This window comes from Crotalus tigris, unplaced genomic scaffold (genome assembly GCF_016545835.1).
Source record: "Crotalus tigris isolate CLP2741 ecotype Arizona unplaced genomic scaffold, ASM1654583v1 scf7180000024401.5802323, whole genome shotgun sequence".
NCBI classification, from domain to species: domain Eukaryota; kingdom Metazoa; phylum Chordata; class Lepidosauria; order Squamata; family Viperidae; genus Crotalus; species Crotalus tigris.
In genome coordinates this window covers 3,748,385-3,761,703 of record NW_024100569.1, presented here as the reverse complement: position 1 = coordinate 3,761,703, position 13,319 = coordinate 3,748,385, and the positions used below count along the sequence as shown (strand labels likewise).

Sequence of the window (13,319 nt, the reverse complement as noted above, 5' to 3'; positions counted from 1 at the left end):
ATATAGAGAAGAACCTTGCATGAGCACATTTACTAGAAGGTACTAGATTTTGGAGAAAGGGGTTTCAGGTCGATGCAATAGACTGCAAATAATTTATTCTTTTCTAGGAATAAATCCTATTAGTTTTAATGGGACTTCAGAGCAAATACACAGAATATGAAAAGTAAATACAAAGAATATGAAAAGTACTTTAAACAGTTAACAGAGCAGGGATAAACAGTGTAAATCAAGTATATTATGAGACGCTAAAAGATAGACTATAATCATCAATAGTAAACATACCTCTTTTTGTATAGATCTAGATTCAATTTTTCCTAGCTGTTTACTAGTTAACAGGCTATTTCTGTTTACACAAGCAGTTTCTTTCTCCATGTTATCATGCTTTAAAATTCTGAGCATAGGGGATTTTAGCCCTGATGCTGGCTTTAATCCTATGTCCACAGGATTATTAAGCATTTTGAAGATCCTATTGTGTCAGAATAAAGAAAAATGTCATTCAACTATCTAGCCCATATATTACACAGTTTTGCAAAACTTTGATTTAACTTATTTGCTGGATTTTATTAACTGAATGCATTTTCTTACAAAAAAATGTCTTGCCAAACTGTTATTCAAACTTCTGATTGATATCCAGTTTCCCCAGCTACCTTTCAACTTTTTCTTCAAAAGCAATTATTGCTTATTTTCCAAAGGCAACTTTCTATAAAGTGATTATGAAAGTAAAATTCTCTTAACAATGTCATTGCTACCCTATGTCCTTTCAGTGAAATCTCCAAATTAGGCCACTCCAAACCAGTGGCATTTTCTTCCTCTTTGGCTCATCAGCCTCAGAACTGCCAGGTACACCTGTTTGAAATCTTTATCAAGACCACTGAACCAATGTTTTCTTGCCTCGTTTATAATAACAAATAATCATGTGAGTCCTCCAGAAGTCTAAACCCTATGTAATAGCAAGCATTTCAAAAGTAATGAGAGACAGTTATTTCAGTTCACAACAATCAATTCTGATACAGCAGGAATCTGAGGATTTTTAAACTACTGATTTGGTGGATATTTAAATAGACATTCCCTCGCTTATTTAATTTGTATTTTACAATTCTATGTATTAACAGCACAACATGTTTAAAATTCTAATACAGCTTAATGTGACACCACAAATGTGAAATCAATTTGTAAGTAGTTAGGATCAGAACTGATACCTGGATAAAGCAAGTAAAGCTGGAATGTACATAGAGTTCTATATTCTAATATTCAGCTACACAGAATTATTTCAGCATTTAAGAAACATTTTACAAAAATTGATCAGAAAACAGAACTTCAAAGTCTTTTTGAAATAATTTTGAATAATACCCCAAAATTTGGAATATTTGGGATCAGCCATCTGCAGCTTCTTTGAAGCAGTCTTATCTTTTCCCATTGTAGCTGCTGAATCAGCCTTTCTCAACCTTTTAAGCCTGGAGGAGCCCTTGAAACATTTTTCATGCAATAGGGAATTCCTGCATATACAGGCTCAAATATAGACCAGAAGTTATAAAATTATTAAATTCATTTCATGAAGCTTGTTCCCCAAATCTAATTTACCCTTCCTTGTCCCAAAGACCCCATTACAAAACTAGAAGGGGGATATATCTTGCAACTTCCAATACCGTCCCCTTAATACTCAACTGCTTTGAAACTCACAAACTTTGGTGCTCAATGCATTTTGACACAAAAATTTTGTCCTAGTACTCATTGTTTGTTCAATACTCAACGAACAAACTAGAACTTGTTGATGTCAGCTGACTTGTAACTCACTACATCAGACATGTCAAACACAAGGCCCGGGGGCCAGATGCGGCCCACGAAGTGGTTTTATGTGGCCCACGAAGCCATCCTGGAAACAGTGAGGGAATGGCCGCCACGGCTTTGGCCCTGGCCCAGGCCGGCCAGGAGCCAATGTACAATTTTGTGGTGGCCATCTATGCTGAAACACATTCAGACTTAGCTCCACAAAGCCGCCTAGAAACAGCAAGGAACCAGCCCCTGCCGTGTCCACCCAGCCCCCTGGATGCATGCTGGGGAGGTGTCACCCTTTGTGAGGAATGTCCCAGTCCCACCCCCTTCTGCCAGAGACTCTCAGATCTGTCCCACTCCTGCCCAGGCACCCACAGGCACTCTTGACGCGAACGATGTAGAGCTGGCCATGCCCACCCAGTAGGCCACACCCACTCCATCCACACCCACCCAGTAAGCCACACCCACCTGGCCCCCCGAGGGCAACCGCAATGCTGATGTGGCCCTCAATGAAATTGAGTTTGACACCCCTGCACTACATTATTCCTTATGGGAAAAATCTGTTTGGTACTGGTTTTTGGTACTTACTGCACCTCCCAGAACCAATTAATGATGAGTATCAAGGTACCATTGTATTTGGACTCTTCAACCTCTCCTGAAATCTAATGCCAAAGCCTCCACCACCATTTTCTCTTCCTCTTCCCTTGCCTCCTTCCCCTCCCCCCCCTTCGTGGTGGCACTTGCTACCATTGGTGCCCAGGCTAGCCTAGTCCTGGATCTCCTACGCTGAGTCAGTGCTCTCCCAGCCACTGCACTTGCAAAAAGGCTGCATCCGCTACTTGTCTTTTTTCCTCAGCAATTCCCCACCCCCCATCTAGCAGGCCAACCCCATGTTGGAGTTTATAGGATTTGTGTTTGGTCTCTGCTTTCTAAAAATAAATCAAGATCTCCTGGGAAACATCTGATGATTTTTATGAAACCTTAGGGTTTCACAGAAGTCCAGTTGAGAAACCTTGTATAAATTATTTCAGGAAAAGGCACAGTTACTTTTAAAATATGCAGGCTGTTTCTGCCTCCATATTCTTTGAAGTATTGTTTTCCAAAGGCTTAGTAGAATAAGTAGAGATTTAAAGACATTAGAATAAGTAAAGATATATAATCAGTATTATAGATTTGGGTATTTCATCTAGAAGCAACTTACTGAGCTTCTTTTTTATTTAAACGGACTTTTCTTAAATTGTGAATGTAGTCTGCATAGTAGTCTTTATTCATTTGCTTTTCCAGTTCTTCATATACTGTGTAAGAGAACTCTGGATCTATATAACAATATCTGGGAACTTTTGTGAAAATAGTCCTAAGTCAGAACAATGACATACAACTTCATCAGTACATGTAATATTTAAATATACATTGAAGAATCAAAATATTATTGCTTTTACTATATATTTTTATATCCTATTATTCCACTAATCATTTCATCTGGCGAGCACAAAAGTAAGGACAACATAATTGGAATTTGTTTTAAGAAAATATTAACAGCACACATACTTCTGGACAAATAATAATCACTTACAGAAGAAAATAATTTCCAGTATAAATGTAATATTCATTATGGCAAAACAATCATATAAAATAATAAACATAATCTGTCTTAAGATCATCATTATTTATATTACCTGTAATCCTTATGTAACTCAGCGGGTCTTATGCTGGCTGGACGATCATTGGGAAGAGCTACTAGTACATTGCTTAAGTTCCTATTAATCCGGTGAGCATGTAATTGTGTCTTATCTGATTTAAGTAATGCTACTGGTGCAACATCACTCAGTTGATCCCCCTTGTTAGCTATAAATATCCCCGTAGCATTGGAAATCAATGGTGTTAAACCTTGGGTCAGGATTTAAATAAAAAGGACAAGAAAACAAAAAAATAAATTAATGTACTTTATTCCCACAAATTCTACAATATTAAATTCACAGTAACATTTTATTCAATTAAGGATCATATCCACACCTAACCTCTTATAATGTAACAATTTTCAGACGGAGCCTTTTAAAATCTAAAATGAGTTTCAGTAAAACTGATTGAAGAAAACAAACACAAAGAAAATAAATAAATAAACTGCATCATTCAAAGAGCTAAACTAAGATATTACACACAACTTAAATTTCAAAATATACTAGTTAGTATCACATATTTGATTTCTATTTTATGGTAATATGTTTCAGAATTTATGCATAAATTAATTCCATTTCTTATTCCTAAAACCAGGCAAATATAAAACACCAAAAAGAGATTTAATTAAATCATTCTGTGCGTGTGTATCTGTTCATATGTTATATTTCTATAATGATCAAAGGCTTCAATCTTTTCACAGATAAGGTGAGAGCAGATACTAATAAATAAATCAAAATAAAAAATAAAAATTAACTGAAGTCATTCAATAATTACAAAAATATCCCAAAGAGCTAGTATTTTTTTAGTTGAGTACACTAACTAAAGGTTGTGAAGATCCTGTTGCAAAATGCACTTTTCCTTATAAAATATTAAGCTCCAGGACTAAATTATAGCTCACTTCCAAACAAATATCAGGAACTATATAAAAAAGGTATTCTTGTACTAAAAAAGAACTATGGAAATAAGGAACATCATTTTGAAATATAGGAAACCAGCTATGGTTTCTGCTTGTCACCAATTAGAATCGAAAGCATCCGCACGCATTCTACACATTATAAGTACCTGAATAATCTGAGTTACTCATTTATTAGCTTACTAGTAATGCTCCATATACCCACAGCTATTCAGCTTGACATTTAAGTAAAATATTTTTTTTAATGCAAAATCAGCATTGCATGCCTTGAACAATCCAGGGGAGACTTTCAGGAAACCGTGTACATGGAGTAGAGCTCCTCTGAACTGCGGTTAGAAATCTGAAATTCCAAAACGCTCTAGCAATCCTAGTTTTCCATTCCAAAAGAGTACAGGTAGTTCTCAACTTACGACCTATCACTTAACAATCATTCAAAGTTACATTGGACCCTTCAAAAAATACTTAGGACCTGATTTTGTGACTCCAACGCCCCTTCCCCGTGATCACACAAACACATTTTGGATGCTTGGCAACCGGGCTGCATTTACAGCCATTTGCAGCATCTCATAGTCACATGACCACAATTGATATTTTTTGTTGAAAAGCAATATTTATTTCCGTTTTTCAGCAAAAAAAAAAAATCAATTGGCTAAAACAGGTTCACTTAACAATCACTGTTTTGGCTTAATGACTCCCACAGAAACGATTGTAAAATTGGTAGTTTTGGGGTCAATTACAGATGTTAAGTTAAAAACTATCTGTAACTTACAGACTTGTCATATTGTTTAATATTACATTATTATTTTTGCCCCAGTAAGTGTTGATTTGAATGATCTGATATGACACTAACTTAGGACAATCACAATCATCCTTTACTGGAAAACATAACTTTAGAGAGCTCCAAAACCAGGAGAAGAATATTTAACAGTGTCCATATAAGTTAACACCTTTGATTTCTATGAACAAAATTGTAGCTTGAGTACACCTCCCTCTCAAATTAACTTCCAACCAATTTATGCTAACTTATAATAGTTTGCTATATATATATATCTTCAAGGCAGCAAGGTTTTTCCTGGGGCCAGAAAGGGTAGAAGCAAACAGTTTCCTGGAAGATGAAAAAGGCATCTGGCCTTTCCATTTCCCATATATCTTTTTTCTAAATAACTAGGGGTTTTAACACTTATCACTTTTAGGTAAATAACACATCTTTTTTAAATTTAATCTGAAGAAAATTGAACTAGCTGTTCTCGTAGATTTCAAATGGAAAGAAAACATCATGGCATATTTTTCATATCCAATCCCTCACACACAAAAAGCAGATTATAATAGCAGATTACAGACATGTGGTGCAGTGGTTAGAATGCAGTATTGTAAGCTAATTCACTGCTCACTGCCAGGAGTTCGATCCTGACTGGCTCAAGATTGACTCAGGCTTCCATTCTTCTGAGGTCGTTAAAATGAGGACCAAGATTGTTGGGGGCAATATGCTGACTCTGTAAACCACTTAAAGAGGACTGTAAAGCACTATGAACCGGTATATAAGTCTAAGTGCTAAGCTTATTATAAATTGTAAAAGAGAAAGTAAAAGGCTAAAATTAAAATCAACAATTCCCACCCACATAGGAAATTAAATCCACGTGTTTAGAAATGTAATTGAGACATTAAAATTTTCTATTTAGTTTTTTTAAAAAATCACAGGAAAAACAGCTAGCTTGTCCAGACTTTCCCATCTTTCCATGATCTATTTAGAATCTTCGAGATATATGGTATCCTACTTATCTTAAAAGGAATATTAGTCACAGAGGAATGAAATCAATGCTTACAAATAAGCTTAACTGAAAACTAAAATTCATTTCAAAAGAGATTTATGTTAAGCAGCATGGACCTCCAGACAATTTTCAAAATTAATAATGCATTTAAATCAGTTACTTCTTCACAAGGACAGCATGTCTAAATTCTACCATTTCAAGTGATAAATAGATCACTTCTATCTTGGGAAAATGGCTAAATTGTTTCTCAGAAAGAAACATATTTCTAACTCAGTAAAAACTTAGCACTTTTTAATTAATAACATACCAGGGTTGCTTTTCAGCACAACATTAGTGGATACCGACTTGCAGAGGCCAGAAAAAACTAAATGTATTTGATGAAATGGTTTCATCTCTAAAACCCGAAAGTCATCTTTCTTTGGTACTGGTCCTATAATATCTACTTTCTGCCTCACTGTGAAGGTTCCTATATGTCGTGGGATAAATGAAAATATCACATCCTGAAAATAAAAGGATAAAAGTATTAAGCATAGGAAAAGGAAACCAAACGCTAATACAAGTTATAAAAAGTTCAATTTGTTACATTATGCTTACTCTTATTTACTTAAAACTTTAATTTCATTTGTTCCTTATATTTAAAAAATAAAATCATAAAAATTGTCTAATTGAAATGATGCAACAGAATTGAATGATATATTATGTTCTCATTCACATACAAAATAGACATAACATTTAAATATACAAATGGATAATGAAAGAGAGAAATTGAGGGTGCCAAACAAATAATGATAAAATAAAATGAGAGAAGTAAATTAGGAATTAGGTACATGTTGCTTATATAATAAAATATTCTAAAAAAGTGAATCTCACCAGGAAAGAAAAGAAGAAGAGAGCATTCCACTTAGCAGCTGAAGAAAAAATGAGGATGTGAATGAACACCAGCAAAATACAGCTGAGCAGGATAGAAAGAAAAGAGGAAATAAGGAAGATGCAAGACAAGAAAACATAATTTAGAATTGAGTATAAACTTGTAATTGATGAAGTATCTAAGAGATAAATATAAAGAAAATAATAGTAATACTACATAGGAGAAAATGATTTACAGTTAAAATAATGTGAACAATAATGAGAGAAGCAGCAAATGGAAGCAATAAAATGGCTAATGTAGTTTAACCAAAAACTGAAGAAGAGAAAAAAGATTTAATGCTAAGAATGGAAAGTGGTGATATGTGAGATTGTTACATTCTCTTCTTTGCCATGTTTGAAAAAAAAAAAGTACAGAAAAGTAGCAGTTCTTTCATCTCCAAACATCATCTATAGCTTTCTGCTACCTTCTCTGCCCTAAATATTATGTAATGCAACACTCTAACATGAAATATCTTAAAAATTAAATATATAGTGTATAAAGAATGAAAGAAAATATGCTAATACCTTTGCAGACTTTCCTTTTATTTTTCCCTTTTCAGGGCAAATATTATAATGTGCAATCTTATGAAAAACAAATGTCACTGGAAGACCATCACTTTCATTTTGGAGCGTGCAAACAAGATCTGTGTGTTCACCAACGTAACAATCTTTGAAACTGACAACTGGTCCTGGGGTGAATGTCAACATGACTGGAAGTCCTGAGCCTATCAATCCTAATTCAACACAGTGGGGATTCCCTGAAAAAGACATTGAGATGGAGAGTAACAGTATACCAGTAAGTATTCATAAGATATACTGCTATAAAGGAGCAAATGATGCATTACAAATATAAATATTGTTCTCTAATGCACCCAAAAAAACTTATAGATAATAACAACAAAAATATGTTCTACAAAGAACAGTTGTTGTTGTTGTTAATTGCGAAGTCGCGTCCGACCCATCGCGACCCCATGGACAATGTTCCTCCAGGTCTTCCTGTCCTCTACCATCTTCTGGAGTCCATTTAAGTTCATACCTACTGCTTCAGTGACTCCATCCAGCCATCTCATTCTCTGTCGTCCCGTTCTTCTACTGCCCTCAATCTTTCCCGGCATTAGGCCCTTCTCCAGTGAGTCCTTCCTTCTCATTAGGTGGCCAAAGTATTTGAGTTTCAACTTCAGGATCTGGCCTTCTAAAGAGCAGTCGGGGTTGATCTCTTCTAGGACTGACCGGTTTGAACGTCTTCCAGTCCAAGGGACTCGCAGGAGTCTTCTCCAGCACCATAGTTCAAAGGCCTCAATTCTCTGGCGCTCAGCCTTTCTTATGGTCCAACTTTCACAGCCATACATTGCAACTGGGAAAACCATGGCCTGGACTATACGCACTTTTGTTGGCAGGGTGATGTCTCTGCTTCTAAGTATGCTGCCTAGATTTGCCATAGCTTTCCTCCCCAGGAGCAAGCGTCTTTTAATTTCTTGGCTGCAGTCCCCATCTGAGGTGATCTTGGAGCCCAGAAAAATAAAATCTGTCACTACCTCCATTTCTTCCCCATCTATTTGCCAGGAATTGAGAGGGCCGGATGCCATGATTTTGGTTTTCTTAATGTTGAGTTTCAAGCCAACTTTTGCACTCTCCTTCTTCACCCGCATCAAGAGGCTCTTTAGTTCCTCTTCACTTTCTGCCATTAGAGTGGTATCATCTGCATATCTTAGGTTGTTGATATTTCTCCCGGCAATCTTAATTCCAACTTTTGATTCATCTAGCCCTGCCTTTCTCATGATGTGCTCTGCATATAAGTTAAATAGGCAGGGCGACAGTATACAGCCTTGCCGGACTCCTTTTCCAATTTTGAACCAATCAGTGGTTCCGTGTTCAGTTCTCACTGTTGCTTCTTGACCCGCATATAGGTTTCTCAAGAGACAAATAAGATGGTCTGGTATTCCCATCTCTTTAAGAACTTGCCACAATTTGTTGTGATCCACACAATCAAAGGCTTTAGCATAGTCAATGAAGCAGAAGTAGATGTTTTTCTGGAACTCCCTAGCTTTCTCCATGATCCAGCGTATGTTGGCAATTTGATCTCTAGTTCCTCTGCCTCTTCGAAATCCTGCCTGTACTTCTGGTAGTTCTCGATCCACATACTGCTGGAGTCTAGCTTGTAGGATTTTAAGCATAACTTTACTAGCATGTGAAATGAGTGCAATGGTGCGATAGTTTGAACATTCTTTGGCATTGCCTTTCTTTGGAATTGGAATGTAAACTGACCTTTTCCAATCCTGTGGCCACTGTTGAGTTTTCCAAATTTGCTGGCAAATTGAGTGTAGCACTTTTACTGCATCGTCTTTTAAGATTTTGAATAGCTCAGCTGGAATACTGTCACCTCCACTAGCTTTGTTGTTGCTCAGATTTTCTAAGGCCCATTTCACTTCACATTCTAGGATGTCTGGTTTGAGGTCAGTGACCATCTCATTGTGGTTATCTGGGACGTTAAGCTCATTCTTGTATAGTTCTTCTGTGTAGTTTTGCCATCTCTTCTTAATCTCTTCTGCCTCTGTTAGGTCCCTGCCATTTTGGTCCTTTATCATGCCCATCTTTGCATGAAACGTTCCCTTCATATCTCCAATTTTCTTGAAGAGATCTCTGGTCCTCCCTATTCTGTTGTTTTCTTCTATTTCTTTGCACTGTTCATTTAAGAAGGCATTCTTATCTCTTCTAGATATTCTCTGGAATTCTGCATTCAATTGGGTGTATCTTTCTCTTTCTCCGTTGCCTTTCGCTTCCCTTCTTTCCTCAGCTATTTGCAAAGCTTCCTCAGACAGCCATTTTGCTTTCTTGCATTTCTTTTTCTTTGGGATGGTTTTAGTTGCTACCTCTTGTACAATGTTGCGAACTTCCATCCATAGTTCTTCAGGCACTCTGTCTATCAGATCTAATTCCTTAAATCTATTTGTCACCTCTACTGTATATTCATCAGGAATATGATTTAGTTCATACCTGAGTGGCCTAGTGCTTTTCCCTACTTTTTTCAATTTAAGCCTAAATTTTGCAACGAGAAGCTCATGATCTGAGCCACAGTCAGCTCCTGGTCTTGTTTTTACTGACTGTATAGAGCTTCTCCATCTTTGGCTGCAGAGCACATAGTCAATCTGATTTCTATGTTGACCGTCTGGTGATGTCCATGTGTAGAGCCGTCTCTTGGGTTGTTGGAAAAGAGTGTTTGTTATGACCATCGTATTCTCTTGACAAAATTCTATCAGCCTGTGCCCTGCTTCATTTTGTACTCCAAGGCCAAACTTGCCTGTTATTCCGGTTATCTTTTGGCTTCCTACCTTAGCATTCCAATCCCCCATGATGATAAGGACATCATTTTTGGTGTTAATTCTATAAGGTGCTGTAGGGCTTCATAGAACCGGTCAATTTCATCCTCTTCAGCACCAGTGGTTGGGGCATAGATTTGGACTATTGTGATATTGAATGGTTTGCCTTGGATTCGAATTGAGATCATTCTGTCATTTTGGGGATTGTATCCCAGTATTACTTTTCCTATTCTTTTATTGACTATGAAGGCTACTCCATTTCTTCTGAGGAATTCTTGCCCACAGTAGTATATCTGATGGTCATCTGAGTTAAATTCACCCATTCCTGTCCACTTTAGTTCGCTGATTCCTAAGATGTCGATGTTCAATCTTGTCATCTCTTTTTTGACTCCGTCTAGCTTGCCTTGATTCATGGATCTTACATTCCAGGTTCCTATGGAGAAAAAATCTTTACAGCATCGGACTTTCCTTTCACCACCAGATATATCCACAGCTGAGCGTCCTTTCGGCTTTGGCCCAGTCGCTTCATTCTTTCTGGCGCTACTAGTACTAGCCCTCTGCTCTTCCCCAGTAGCATATTGGACACCTTCCGACCTGAGGGGCTCATCTTCCAGCGTCATATCTTTTTGCCTTTTAGTACTGTCCATGGGGTTTTCATGGCAAAGATACTGGAGTGGTTTGCCATTTCCTTCTCCAGTGGATCACATTTTGTCAGAACTCTCTGCTAGATGACCTGTCCGTCTTGGGTGGCCCTGCACGGCATAGCTTATAGCTTCATTGAGTTACACAAAGCCCCTTCGCCACGACAAGGCAGTAATCCATGAAGGGGACAAAGAACAGTACACATGAATAATAAAGCATTCTTGAAAACAAATGGTTGCACTCAAATGGTAAAGCTATGCAGTTGCTGCCTTAAGTGAAAACTCCTAAAGGAAAGCCCAGGTATTATTAAATACATCAACTGTAGGTGACTTTTTAAAGTCTGCTGAATTAACAGAAATAATTAAATGAAGGAGAGGGGCAAGTTGGGAGTGGATGGACTAGCAGTACCTTAATCTTCCCTATCAGATTAACCTTGACTATAGATAACAAGGAAATTGATGTCACTTGTTTATATTAATGTCTAGCATCCTCTGCATAGCATGAAATGAGATCTTTCTGTAATTATTTAAGAATTACATGAGCAGAGGTGGCGCAGCAGTTAGAGTGCAGTACTGCAGGCCACTTTAGCTGACTGTGTTCAGCAGGTCAGCGGTTCAAATCTCACCGGCTCAAGGTTGACTCAGCCTTCCATCCTTCCGGGGTAGGTACAATGAGGACCCAGATTGTTGGGGGCAATGTAAATATATATATACATTGCTTACTGGTGTACACTGCTTAGAGAGTGCTTGCACTTAAAGCGGTATATAAGTCTCATAAATAAATAAATAAATAAATAAATAAATAAATAATTCATCAAAACAAAGAAGATAGCCATAATCATATATTGTTTGTATCTTTGGGCATAAACTATGCGATAGTTCAAATAGCCTGTTCATAAGCTGATTTTATCTGCTCCTAGGAACAAAAACACAAATGAGGATAATTAACTTAGTGTGATGTCTGAAGGTGGAGTTACAGTTTGCCATATTAAAACAATCCAGGATTCTTCAAAAAAATTCTAGCTTAAAATGACTTAACAAATCTATCTTATTTGGGTTAAATGATCAATATTCCTAAACTCAGTTGTAATATCAAATTACCTATATTAAAACGTTCATTCATTAAAACAAGTAATGAGGTTGCATAAACCAATACATAGCTCATGAATGCTTTGATTTAATGAGTTAGAGTTCTTGGTTAAAATGGACAGGAAATAATGGCCAGTACAATATCCCTGACTCTTGCCATGAAGACTACAAAAAGATTTATATTCTGGAACTAAGCAGTATCAAATAACTGTGATTTCCAAATATAGTTCAAACATTCAAGATTCTCAGTATCCTATAATAATCTATGTAAAAACTATAGTTTCAAACAATCTTAAACAACTCTACATATACTCTATTGCTATAATTTTCAAATTTTATTCTAGTGAAAATGTTCATCATTACATTCAATAATAAGTATCTTAAAGCCCAAACTGTGATGTTTGGCAGTCCCATCTAGAACCAGAATTTATAATTTCAGAAAGGCTAACAAAATAAGGCCTCTCAAAAGCTGCATAATTTATTAGAAATGTTATTTTGTGAATATGAATTAATGTACTTTCAAGAAATTCCATAGGATGCAATAATTGTGATCAATATTATGGTTATAATGTTATCTAATGAAATATATAAATAATTCCATGAGATCAGCATTATAGCATTACAAACTTCAAAAAATCTTTATCTTACACAGAACATTAGAAAGAAGAACTTGTTTTTATTAGATGCTCATCAAGAAATTAATTTTATGTTTTTTTAACAATACATACATTGATTTCATTACTTTTCCTAGAAAATACATTTATTTTACACTTAATTCAGTATTTACCCATACCATACCTTGGATGGGTATTTCAGCACCAAGCATTGTGTGTAAGAAATCATCTTTGCTTCCTACAGCTTCAAATTTCAAAAAGACAGCATAATCTTTTCGTGATGGAGTTCTGTCAAAGTCTCTGTCAATTTGCAGCTGCATATAAAATTTAAAATTACATTTACATTTCTATCATTCAGATTACTGATTTGTAACTGCTGATATCAAACTACATAGTAAAATAAAAGGGCATCAGATACCATAATTTTAAGGAACCACAGGCTGTAAATTTAACTTATCCAAAATCAGGATATGTAGAATTGAAATGTTCTATGTAATTTCAACAGAATCTTTTCACAATAAATATTCTCATTTGTTAATCATAAGGCCACATGTAATACTTACATTAGATTATGTTATTCACAATTCAGAATAATGAATATTTCAAAACTGTCTTGCCAT

The 13,319-nt window shown here is 36.1% G+C and overlaps 1 protein-coding gene across 1 annotated transcript in view; it reads right to left on the bottom strand.

The window, feature by feature from the left end:
• The window catches only part of CFAP47 (cilia and flagella associated protein 47), a 184,418-nt gene that overhangs the window by 170,036 nt on the left and 1,063 nt on the right, over positions 1-13,319 (bottom strand). The window contains exons 2-7 of the mRNA XM_039329589.1: positions 12,884-13,013; positions 7,564-7,796; positions 6,440-6,632; positions 3,450-3,660; positions 2,975-3,127; positions 283-466 (exon numbers count right to left, since the gene is read on the bottom strand). Coding sequence (XP_039185523.1) covers positions 283-466; positions 2,975-3,127; positions 3,450-3,660; positions 6,440-6,632; positions 7,564-7,796; positions 12,884-13,013 — 1,104 coding nt within the window. The remainder of the gene's footprint in view (positions 1-282; positions 467-2,974; positions 3,128-3,449; positions 3,661-6,439; positions 6,633-7,563; positions 7,797-12,883; positions 13,014-13,319) is intronic.